The sequence below is a fragment of the Nyctereutes procyonoides genome, unplaced genomic scaffold, assembly GCF_905146905.1.
Source record: "Nyctereutes procyonoides isolate TBG_1078 unplaced genomic scaffold, NYPRO_anot_genome, whole genome shotgun sequence".
Classification (NCBI taxonomy): domain Eukaryota; kingdom Metazoa; phylum Chordata; class Mammalia; order Carnivora; family Canidae; genus Nyctereutes; species Nyctereutes procyonoides.
This window is the reverse complement of record NW_026575133.1, coordinates 42,546,298-42,559,188: the sequence shown is the minus strand read 5'-3', so window position 1 is coordinate 42,559,188 and position 12,891 is coordinate 42,546,298. Positions and strand designations below refer to the sequence as shown.

The 12,891-nt window shown below is 40.5% G+C and overlaps 1 protein-coding gene across 3 annotated transcripts in view; it reads left to right on the top strand.

The window, feature by feature from the left end:
• Window positions 1–12,891, top strand: part of SP100 (SP100 nuclear antigen) — a 98,127-nt gene that overhangs the window by 37,836 nt on the left and 47,400 nt on the right. The window contains exons 4-13 of one of the 3 annotated variants that reach the window (XM_055346110.1): window positions 961–1,044; window positions 3,050–3,112; window positions 3,751–3,900; window positions 5,275–5,358; window positions 8,180–8,326; window positions 9,065–9,145; window positions 9,918–10,002; window positions 10,853–10,905; window positions 11,350–11,442; window positions 12,832–12,885. In XM_055346110.1, the coding sequence (XP_055202085.1) occupies window positions 961–1,044; window positions 3,050–3,112; window positions 3,751–3,900; window positions 5,275–5,358; window positions 8,180–8,326; window positions 9,065–9,145; window positions 9,918–10,002; window positions 10,853–10,905; window positions 11,350–11,442; window positions 12,832–12,885 (894 nt within the window). Of the gene's footprint in view, window positions 1–960; window positions 1,045–3,049; window positions 3,113–3,750; window positions 3,901–5,274; window positions 5,359–8,179; window positions 8,327–9,064; window positions 9,146–9,917; window positions 10,003–10,851; window positions 10,906–11,349; window positions 11,443–12,831; window positions 12,886–12,891 lie in introns of all 3 variants that reach the window. The other 2 variants (XM_055346109.1, XM_055346111.1) reach the window with 2 other exon arrangements.

Sequence of the window (12,891 nt, the reverse complement as noted above, 5' to 3'; positions counted from 1 at the left end):
TTGTTCTCTTCCTTTCTTCCACCTGGTTTTGCCAGGATCTGAGGCTGGGTGATGGGATGACAAAGCACCCATGGTTCCCACTGTCCTGTGGAACTCACCCTAGCAGGCCCTACCCCAGGAGGAGCTCTTGCCATGGGCCCTGGGGCAGCAGGTTCTCTTCCTCCCTGGTGTCCCCTCCTCCCTGGACTCCCTGTAGACATGGCCCCATCTCCCTCTCCTCCCTCCCTTCCCCATTCAGGCTTCCTGGCTTATTTCTTTCCTCCTATGTGTGCTGGGTCACCTACAGGCAGGGGTGCTAGGCTGGTGTCCCTGCCTCCCCTGGTTGGTGGCCTCCCCAGCCGCTGGGGCAGGCCTGTGGGCCATCCTCCAGCATTGCAAGCTGTGCTCCCTGCTCAGAGCTGGAGAGTGTCCTTCTTTTGCTCCTGGGATCTGGGCCCCTGGGAGGTCTGTCCTGTTCCTCCAGGTGTCCTCTGCTTTGTCTCTTTGGGAAGCACTCACCTTCCCTGCCCCAACCCTCCTCTCCTCTAGCAGCATCCTTAGAGTTTTCTCTAAGCTGCTTTCTCTTTCATACCCATGGATCTCTCTCTGAGCCTCGCTCTTCTCTGTTCCTTCCTTTCAGTTTGAACAGTTCAGAAACACATTTCACATCTATTATTTGCTTTGATATAGACTTTTCCTGGCCATCCGCAAAATCTATTACAAGAGTAAGAGAATCATGATGTTTCCTTTATCCTTACATCGGAGTGGCTCCTTTCTGTGTGGGAAACGTAGACTCTTTTGCTGGGAGTTCTCTTTTCTATCCCAGGGATGGTGGGGAAATTTTGCAAGGAGGATCAGAAGCACTGAGCTTGGAGTGACTTAAGGGCCATTACAGTTACAGTTGTTAACTGTAATTTTGAGATGTCGTTCCTGGTCTCTGATGGAATCCCTAATTGTCTCCTTCTGTCTCCCTCTTTTTAGCGGTCAAAGAGAAAATTAATTACCAAGAAAGCGATGAAGAAGAGGTGGACGAGAATCCTAATATCCAACTGAGCCTTGAACAAGGTGATTGCAACCCAGTAAAGACCAATTCTCATCTGCAAAGAAGAAAAGGAGAAAGGGAACTCAGGCCCGAGTCCTGAGTGGATTTGGGGCATCAGGAAAGAAATGTTAAGGACCAAGGAAAAGGCAGGAAGGAGTGTTTGCATGAATGTCTAACCAGAGACCAAATCCTGGAGGAGTAGCTAGGACAAGAGATTCTTGGCCCAATAATCAAGACAAAGGGACAGAAACCCAGTGTGTCAGTAAACCAGATTTAAGCAGACTAACTGCCAGGAAGTAATTGTGATTTAGAAAGGTACCTGTAGGAGAAGATCAGTGTGAATCTGTGAAGGGCTAAGAATGTGGGCCCATGATCAACATCAAATGATGGCAGATGGGACTCATTTCAATGTGGGGGATGTTGTTCAGAAGCCCGGATATTCAAGAAGAAGGCCAGTCACACACAGAGAGAAAAGAGGAAGTGGTAGAAAAGTGGAGGGGTGGATGTGGGTACTTTGAGAGAGAAAAGGAGGGAAATGAAACAGAAGAAGGTGTTAAAAGACAAAATAGAAATAACCATGTTATTGACCTCTCCTTGGTGGAACATTTACTTTGGCAATTGTAGGTTTAGTGCCCAGGTGGCCATTGGAGGTTAGCATTGCTTATGTGTCCATTTTGCAGAGACTGTGTGTGTAGCTGGCCTGGGGTCTAATGAGCAAGGGCAAATCCAGGCATTGTGTGTGTGTGTGTGTGTGTGTGTGTGTGTGTGTGTGTGTTTTAATGGAGGTAAAATTCGCATAACATAAAATTAACCCTGTTAAAGTGTACAGTTTAGTGATCTTTGGTGTATTTACAATGTTGTGCAACTACTAACTCTGTCTAGTTCCAAAACATTCTGATCACCTCAAAAGGAAGTTCCATATCATTCCCAGTGTCCCTCTTTCCTGGCCTCCGGCAACCACTAATCTAGTTTCTGAATCTTTGGATTTACCTCTTCCAGATGTTTCATTTAAATGGAATCACATAAACACACCCTTCAGGTCTGGCTTTTTTCACACGACATAATATTTTCTTTTTTTTTTTTTTAAGATTTTATTTATTTATTCATGAGAGACACAGAGAGACAGAGACATAGGCAGAGGAAGAAGCAGGCTCCCTGTGAGGAGCCCGATGTAGGACTCAGTCCCAGGACTCTGGGATCATGACCTGAGCCAAACACAGACACTCAACCAAGCCACCCAGGCATCTCTGCATAATATTTTATTATATTTATTCATGCTACAACTAACTGCCAGGAAGTAATTTAGATTTAGAAATCTAAATTAAACATTTTACAAACAAGAGTTAGAGCATGAATGCCCTTGTATGGATATATTACATGTTGCTTATTCATTTATCAGTCAATGATGGGTTGTTTTTACCTTTTGGCTATGACAGAGCCTACATTCTTAACCCTATACCACTCTGGTAATCTAATGGAAAAGACAGAAGCATGAGACAAAAATTGGGAAATATATGCAGAGAAAGATGCAGAAAAAAGAATACCAACAGTAGGAGGAGGTAGAGAAGAATCAGACATGGAATCCTCATGGAAGGCCAATGAAACAGACTGAACAGACATATAGAGGGAGGGTGTGGAGGAAGAGGAGGTGGGGACGAGGCAGCAAGACTTTGTAGGAACTCAGGTAAGGACACTGGTCAGGGGTAGCTCTGGGGACAAAGGCAGCTCTTCTATGGCCATGGGAGTCAGGATAAGCCATTGCCAGTTACTCAAGCGCCTCATGTGGGACACTCAGTGAGATGGTCAGGCCAAGGCCCCCTTAGCCAGGGATATAGCTGACCCCAATCCACCACTCTGTCAGTAAGGGTTTGACTGCAAGGGTTGCATGGGATCCGCCAAGTCCGCATGGTCTCTATATGGATACCTGGAGGGGATCTTCAACTCCTACTTTAGGAAAAAAGGTTTAAGGGAGAATGGCACAAACCATACATCAATTTTTGAAACAAACTTTCAATTTATTCTTCCAAGGAACTGGTGAAAACATATATCGAAGCCTGACCTGGCCATGTCCACAATCCTCATCTCATCACGGTCTGTTCCTGTTTGTGGTACTCTCCAATCCTTTGTGTTCTCATCCCATTCTATCATGTGCTGGGGGTGGGGGGCTGCTTCTTTGTATCACTGATTGCCCAGAATCTGTCTTTACTTCTACAATTTCTACAAGGAAGTTCTGGGGTGTTTTCCCTGGGAGTCATTCCTTACCTTTCTCTGTTTTTCTCTGCCCTATATCTCTGGCCATGGGCCCCTGTGGACTACTTTGCCAGCTCGCTTTGTTGTTGGCTCCCTGCTGGGTTTCTGACATGACAAGAGATCAGAGAGTGGGAATAAGGGAGAACCTGGATATTTCCCCATCACTGCCTTTGTCCACAATTCTGACAGTGGCTGCATTTCAACCATGATACCACTTCCCATCCAGCAGGCCAGCTTCTACCCACCCAGTGACCCTGACCTCTAGGCACCTCAATACCCCTCACAGCTTCCTGTTAAGTATTCTTTTGGTTACTGCCTTCTTTTATTTGGATTCCTCAGCAACTCCATCAACTGTATAACCAACCCCCTGGATTAAATTCCCTGTGCTTATAAAAGCTTAGAGTGATTTATATTTTCCTGTTGGACCCTGATTGATGCAGAGGACAAATAAAACTTCTATGGATCAAAATATGGTTTAGGTACCACCTCACCTGAAAATGGACCCTCGAAGAACCTCTGTGAAACAGAACAGATTAATGCAAACAGAAAAGATACAACCAGTGACAAAAATGATGCACTAGAAAGCCAAGAAGCAAATAAAGAGTGTGCCCAAGGATCTGAGCTGGCAGGTAATTCTGACTACCTGGGTTTGCATCAGTGTAGAGGGGCTAAGGAGTCCTTATTGGTGGCAGAGAATGGAGTGGTGCCCAGCTCAAAGAAACATCTATTAACAAAGAAGGGGAAACTCATGCAGACACAGAGGAGGCAGGAATAGAGGTTAATATATTGATGGGAGAGATCTAGAGGAAGAAAAGTTAGCAAGTGCTAGCTTCAACAAACCTACTTATTTTTTACTAGATTAAAAGCTGGTGTTGGGTGAGACCAGAATTGCCAACTTCTGCAATTTTTCTGATGATAAAAATGTTAGATAAGCTAATACATACTGTTTACATGCAATGGAAAATATACAAAATAAGTTTCTGGTGCTTTTTCATTTTCTCAATATTGGTATAACTCTTATTGACAGAGAAGTTGCAATGCCGAGGGCTGAAAATGGATTCAGACTTCAAGATCTTCAGAAGCTGCTAAGAAAATTAAATGAGTCCACAAATAAAATACAAAACAAAAGAAATATGGCCTATGGCCTATGAGAGAATGGGTACATGCTGTAGAAATTTAAAGAAAAAAAAGATGGTTTCTGGCTAAGGGGCAAGGAAGAGAAAATCAGGATTGCTTATAGTAGTGTTAGTTTGCATACAGCCTCAGCAGTTGGGAAGAAACTGGATATGAAGTTTAAAGATACCCAAATTCGAAAAAAAAAAAAAAGAAAGAAAGAAAAAGAAAACACAATATACATTCAAGCGTAGGAGCCCAGGGCAGGCCACCCTAAAATGTGCCACTTCGGCATAAAGATTATTTCTCTGCCTCAATTTATACTATAAGGAGAACCTATACCAGGAAGAGAACTATTAACAGAGAATCCCCTTTACCTAAGAAGGAACTTATCTGTATAATAGAACAATCTTGTTTTTCCAAACATCCCCTTTCACCTTCTTGTTAATGACTACTCTGCCCTCTGTACACTCAGGCCCCTATCCCTCTCCTAAGCTCATATAAGCTTGATGTTGCCTCATTGTGTTTGGAATTCCATGTCTGTGTGGATTCCTCATATGTACACCTATTAAATTTGGTTTTCTTTTGTTAAAAAAAAGGAAATAAAGAAAGAAAAGTTAGGAAGGACAAACAAAGATACAAAAGGTGAAAAGTTGCAATGCCTCATCAGGGAAGAGAAACAGAAAGAAAAGTCAAAAGAAGTGAGGGAGAACTTGATCACAGAATCACCAAAGCACCAGTACTTTCATGGTGTGATAGTGGCAGTATATGCAGACAAGCTATAAATAGAAACATGAAAAGAAAAGGGAAGTCAGATGAGATGTAATAAAATGGAAATAGGCAGAACAGGGTTCTCCTGGGTCTCATCTATGGTCTTTTTTTATCCTCAGAGTCCTGTGAACAAGCATCCATCCAAGTGTATAATGGAGATATAAGAGAAGACACACCCAGCCCTTTGCCCTGTGATGGAGAAAGTAATAACCACTTATCTTACCAATTTTCTAATTCTATCTTTGTTTTTCTATGTGAACAAAAGCTTTCCTTTGTTCTTCGATACTAAGCACCTCCGTGACCCTAACAACACCCACGACCCATAGCCTTGTGCACAATCTCTGGCTGCTTTTAAGGTGTGTGAGATGCAAGGGGGAGAAAGAGCTGAGCTCTTTGATGAAGGGCATGTCCCTGAGGAGAGAATGCAAGGAGAGAAAATATTAAGAAGGTGAACCAAAGAACACCAAATGACAAAGTACATAAACAGCATAGGTTTTAGATAAACTGACATGGAATCCAAACAGTACCATTTTGTGGAGCTGGTGAAAATAAATGTTGCAACTTGATTTTCAGAGGTGGTAACAGAAACATGGAAAGCATGCATGATGCTGCTGGTCAGATTTGTGAGTACAGAGGCCCTGGTGAAGGACTTTTAGAAAAGAATTGGCAAATGAAGGGACTAGGAGTGGGGGACAGTGACACAGGAGAAGAACTTTGGTGATGCTTGGAATGGTTTAGATGAGAGAAATGAATAGAAAGACAAAAATCAATATAGAAGAGGCATACAGAAAGTCACATTAATAATTAAGAAACAGAGATCAAATAGAAGAATGTAGAAAACATAACAGAGAGTGGATAAATGGAAAATCAGTCAGAGGACAGCAGGGCCAGTTCTAGGGTGAGGCAGGGAGGTCCTGGGATATAAAGAAAATCTTGATAAAAATACTCTTGGTATCTTCTTGTACCCTCAGCACGTCTTCTGCCTCACCCTAGGACCTGGGAGATAGTGATAACAAAATGTTGAGAAAAAGTATGAGTAGAGAAATATACAGAAATAGATGAATACCAGTAAATAGAAAAAATGGGGGAGGCATAAAAAGAACTATGTAGAGGATGAGTTATGGGACCATGAATGAAAAACTGGTAGAAAGTGGACCAAATAAGAAGACAAATCAAGACATTGTCCAATTTGAAGAGACAGTCACCAGAAAGAAAGCACAGAGGGCTCTTCCTACTGCCATTGAGAAGAGATCATTAAGGTGTCTACAGTGACCAAAATGGCCCTTATACCTCCTCAAATAAAAATAGGCCTCCACCAAAGCATTTCATATCTCTGCGGCTTCAATCATCTATGATCTATGGATTCCTACACACACCTCTGATCCAGATCTGTCTTCTAGATTCATTCCTTCTAGTGCCTGAAGACGTGTAATCAAAGATCTGAAAGCCATCTCTGTTTGGATGCTATATTAGTTATCTATTGTTGTGTAACAAACATCCCCCAAATTCAGTGGATTAAAACAACCATGACTTTATTTACCACTTCTGTCAACTTTAAAATATGTCCAGCCTACTTATTTCTCTCCATTTCCAGGGTGCTCACTCTAATCCACATTCCTATCACTTCTCACTTCAAATAGGGGAACTCTCCTGCTGGCTTCCTTCCTCCTGTCTTGCCCCCCTCAGATCCATCTTCTACACTTCAGTTTAATGGGCATTGCAAAAATGCAAAGCCATACGGCTTTCCTACTTAAACCCAGTGCCCTCCTGTGGCCCTCAGCATGTGATCAATGCTGCTTGATGTGGAATATAGAAGGTTACCTCCCACATAGTTGTATAATCCCCCCCCGCCACACACACACACACACACACACACACACTCTCTCTCTCTCCCACCACATTCCTACCACACCAAATTCTGTTTGTTTACTTGAATTGCCAAGCTCTCCCAATTATACCTCTGCCTTTACACATGCTTTTGGAAAAAGTTGGAACTATACATAGCTTGTGATTCTGCAATTATGTTCCTCAGCAGAAACCTACAGAAATGTGCACTATGTTCAAAAAAAGAAAAGAAACACATAGAAAAGCAGCATTATTCACAATAGCCAAAATCTTAAAACAGCCCAAATAGATTTTTTATGGGTTTTTCATGGATTATATCTACAATGGAATACTACACAGAAGTGAAAAAGCAAAATGAATAGAGATGACTCCCACAAATATAATGTTGAGAAAGGAAGCCGAAGTCCCCTACCCCCATCCCTGTCAAATGTGAGAAAGACAGGGAAAGAGCAAGTAAGAGAGAGGGGCATGATTCCATTTATACAAACATGTATTTCAGAACTGGCAAAATTAATCATCAATAGTATTAAAAATCAAGTGGTGGTTAACATGAGTTACGTGATGGAGACAGTTAATGGGAGGTATCACTAAGAGGTTTCCAGGGTATGAGTAATCTTCTATTTCTTGATCATGGTGATAATTACCTAGATATGCTCACTTTGTGATGATTCAAAATTTATGATTTACCCATTTTTATCTATGTACATTATACTGAAAATATAATTTTTATTTTTAAAAGAGCACAAAGTGGGGCTTCTGGGTGGCTCAGCCAGTTAGGCATACAACTCTTGGTTTTGCTTGGCTCATCATGTCAGCATTGTGAGATAGAGCCCCCCATTGGGTTCCATGCTCGGGGTGGAGTCTGCTTAATATTCTCTCTTCCTCTGCTCCTCCCTGCTAAAACAAATAAATAAATCTTTAAAAACAAAAGAGTAACAAATAATTCATCAAAGGATGAGAAGAGAAAATAAAAACAAAACCCCCCAAAACCCAGAGTCCAGAAAAGCACAGATGAAGGGACACAGTTAAGCAGCAGGATAGGAAAGAGGTCGGGAAGGGGGAAAACTTCACCCCTTCAGTGGATTTACAGGGCACAGGACTTATCAATAGTAGTAAAGGGTGTTTATTCCCTTTGGGGGAGACAAATGAAAATTCTCCATTCATTACAATTTGATCCAGGAGCAGAGCTACCCAACCATGGAATCCAAATCAATTCCTGTTCAGTACATCTGGTGGATATAAAGAAGGAAAAGCCATTTTTTAACTCGACAGTTGAACAGCAAGCCCAAGCAAGGACTAACTGTAACCAGGCATCTGACATAATAGGTAATGCTGATTGAAAGAGTGTGTAATGTGAGTCACCAGTTCCAGGCAAGGGGCTGGGACACGTCATCAGGGCCCATTAAGGCAGTCCAGTTGGCCTTGGATGGAAGCAAGAGGGGAGGAACCAGTACCATATGCAGTGAGCTCAGCAGGAGAAAGTCCCAGTGATCAGAAAAATACCAAAAAACAGAAATGGTAGATTTGAGTATTAATGTGTAGGATCCTACTTCTAAAACAAAAAAAAGAAAAAGAAAAAGAAAAAAAAAGAAAAGAAAAGAAAAGAAGGTGGTAGAAGTTGAAGAAAAGGGGAAAAAAAACTGGAGAGCCAAGAGATTCATGAAAGGAGATGAAGAAGGAAACACATGAAGACAAAGAGAGGTATAGAGAGATACCATTGCCAGAAAGAGAGGCATAAGTAGGGGAAAGGGGCAGAGCCAAGAGGGAAGTGAAATAAATTGAGAATAAAAGATAGAGTAGCATGAGGGCAGAGGTAGGAGGTCCCATGAGAGTGGGGGAAGAAAAACATTGACAGATTGGGCAAAGTTGCCCTCTGTCTATGAATTCTATCACCTTTAGTTTAGGACTGGAGTAGCCTGCAAGTCACAGACATTCAAGTACAGATCAGGGTGCCCTGAGTTAGCTTAGTTTTCAGGTCTTTCTAGTGTTCTTATTGCAAGGTTGCCTGATACATGGGCTCATTGGCCCCACCCTGAAGCTAAAAGATTTTGCTCCTCTGTGCAGTGATCAGCAGTGACTCTGAAGAATCCAGGGATGGAGAGGAGCTCCCAGAAGCCTCCACATCAACACTGGAAAGCCAGCCTGGTAAGGCTGTGGGAAAGCAGGCTTTGGCTACAGGAATCTGAATTAAGAACTACAGTTTGATGCATCTAATTTTGGGCCTATTCTGTGTGATAGATTCAGTTTATCCTGGAATCCCATTCTCTGCATTTATTTTACTTGACCTTTTTGGTAAATAATAAAAAAATCATTATATATGTACACACACACACACATACACATATATATATATACACATATATATACATATATATATACTTTTTGAAAATGAGGCCTCTTAATTGATAGGTGCTATTTATTAATACACATTGTACACATATATTGATTATATAGCAGAAAAAAAGCTACCAAAATGGTGATTTTGTTTTTAAAACTAGCTAGTTTCTTTGCTTATAAGGTGTTGGATTTATACAGTGATTTCGATAGGGAACAGAAAGCTAAATATTACTTTACTAGATCATATTTGTCATCTGATCACAAAGTGAATTGTGTCAAAGGACAACTCATCCGGCTATCCAGTGTTAGCAGAAAAGGGATTCAGATAAAGTACTCTAAAACCTAACATAGTGTTTTTGGGAGTTCTTCAGCAACCCATGGCATATATAATGATTTTTCCAAGGATTTTTGCAAATAATACCTTACTTTTTAATTTACAAGAATCTTTAGGGGTAAGCAGACCAGACATTGTTATCCTTGTTTCCTAGAGGAAACACAATCACATCAGTGTTCCAAGGTCTTCTACAAAGCCTCATTGTCACACACTGAGACCCCTAAAAAGTCCTATTCCTTTGTGCAGTGACCAATAACCTTGACTCATTAGAATCAAGTGAGAGAGGAGAGTCCCAAGAAGTTACCTGCTCACGACTTCAGATTACACTAGATAAGAACATTAGGATTGCAAACCTGGATGACAAATACACAGAGTCTAAATCCCGAGATCTGTTTTCCTGATGAATCTTGTGTTGAGCATGCTCTATATGCCTTGTTTCTATTACTTCCAGGAACTATTTTCTGCATTTAGTTTCTCTGGCCCTACTGGGAAGTGTGGAAGGAGGCAGGAAGGCATTATAAATTGTTGTTTAACAGCATGGGCCCATTTGATTGATATATAGAAAATGTAGCAAAAATATGCTGGTAAAAATGACAAACTTTTTTACTAAACACTATCATGTATTAATGCTAAAGAGTTGAAATAATGTATTTATTCTCTACCGATATGCTTTATATTCTATCCAACATAGTAACTACAGTATTCTTCTACTTGTTGACAATATTGTCATTAATCCCAAACTTAGAAAGCCTTCAAAGAATAATTTGTGCTGCTATTTAATTATTGATGGGAAAATGATCTCTGATCAGCTATTCTCAAACCCAAATTACTTAAACCATTTATATTGTGATTTCTTAAAGGGCTTTTGTAAATAAAGTTTTACTTTATTTTCATAAAAACCTTAACAGGAAGATAGGGTAACTATGTTATCCAGCTTTATAGATAAGGCAGCTGTGGCTAATAATGTGGAAGAGCCACTTACAAATTGACATGGAAAGTGAAAAGAAGAGCCAAGCAGGAGCCCATCATTATATCCCAAGCCACCAGAACTGGATTCAGTTGAAGGAAAGAGAGAAAAATCATCATAAAAATATTATTGTAATTGCAAGCCCGGTGAATTGTCACAGAATTTGTAAGACTATTGCAAACAAACAATTGTCTCTTCCCTTTTATTTTATAGACCCCGTGGATTTCAGAAAATCACCTATCTCCCAAGAAAGAGTTTGGAAAGTAGGTAAGGGCAAATAAAAACTCTTCGTGGTTACAAATGAACAGCATTTTCTACAAAAGATTCATTCTAATTCTTTGCCATATCCTTCAAAGTAGAATATAAATTCATTTTAATTTAAGATGGTTTATGTTTTAATTTTTGTATTAATTAGTTAGGCTAATGGTTGTAACAAGTAAACCCAAAGAAGTCAAGGGTTCAAACACAATAGAATTAATTTTTTTCTCAAGTAAACATTCCAAGGAGTTTTAGATGAGAGAGGGGTGGGACCGTATTTCAAGTGGGGTTCAAGGAAGCAGCCAAGTGGGAGATCTCCCTTCTTCCATACCAGACTCCTAAGGTGTCCTGGGGGTATACTTGTCTTGGGTTTTTAGAGCTTCCCAAGTTTTTACCCTCTTGATTCCTTTGTCATACACGGAGACTTTCAAAAGACACTTGCTTCCTCTGCAGTGAAAAGATTTGGTGACTCTTCAGAGTCCAGTGAGGAAGAGGAGCCCATGAGAGCCTCGAGCTCAGCACTGAGAAGCAATCCTGATGAGGAGGGTAAGGACTACCATCACTAGGCTCCCAGGCACAAGGAATCTGAGTATGGAGTTCTTTCTTGTTTCTAGGGTATTTTACTCTGACCATCCTCCATAGACTGGGATCTCATTCCCTGCATTTACCACATCTGGCCATTTTGAAAATGCAAAGAGAGAAAGCATTATAAATTCAGGTTTATAAGGTGGCTCTAGTTGAATGGCAGTGCCATTTTTACTATATGCTTTCAGGTTTATTAACCCCAAAGTACTGAATTATGTAGTGATTTCCACCCCTGCCCACTCCTATTTTGTAGAGAGCAGAGAAAATGGGTATCTGCCATTGCTTGATTTTGTTGCAAACTTACTCAAAATTCAAAAGACTCTGATTACTGACAGAGGGAAAAGTTTCTAGTTATTGTCATCAAATTCAATTTATAACTTTTGACAGATGACTCCAATATGACATTGGCCCATATAATGATATTTGAAAATATCTTCACTAATAAGATATCTTTTCGTGTTTATAACAACTGAAAGGTAGGCCAGATAACTATTGCTCTCTCTACTCCACAGGTGGGGAAACTCTAACTCATAAACATTTAAAGATCTTCTATACATTATATATGGAAAGTTACTGGAAAAAGCAGAACAGCCAGGACTCCTAGCAAATATCCATAGTCTTTTATTCAAAACCTTTGAAGCCAGGCATAAAATAATAATCTGTTAGAAAGACAATGTGGTTCATATCCTATATATTACCAAAAAAAAATCTAACAGAATCTGGGACAGAATCCTATTCTCAAATATACATACTAATGACCTTGCAACGAGTCTCAAATATATTATATTAATGTTCCTGCAACAAATTGGTGAATTCGAGCAGCCTGGGTAGCTCAGTGGTTTGCACCACCTTCAGTCCAGGGCGTGATCCCGGGAACCCGGGATCGAGTCCCATGTCGGGCTCCCGGCATGGAACCTGCTTCTCCCTCTGTCTGTGTCTCTGCTTCTGTGTGTGTGTGTGTGTGTGTGTGTGTGTGTGTGTGTCATGAGTAAATAAATAAAATCTTTAAAAAAAAGTCTGTTTTCAAATTGGTGAATTCACACCAAGTGTGAGAAATAAAAATTTTACATAGATTCATGACAGCTCAAATCCAGATTCACTGCTGAAGTAGTTAGTTGAAAACTTATGGGAAAAATACGAATTTTCAAAATTTCTTTGATTTTGCAATTGGGGCCAAAGGATTGTGGTTCTCTGCTCCATTTAGTAGTGATATTTTTCCTTTAGATGGGAAGAGACAGAAATGATTGTCATAGTGTCTTTCTAGTCCAAATCCTGTCTACAGTGTAAGTAGTCATAAGATTCACAACTGTTAGTTGTAGATTACTGGTTGTGTTTTCCTTTACTTTCTAGATTCTGCGGATATTGGAAACAAATCTTTTTGGGGAATAAACAACAGGAAAAGACGTGAGT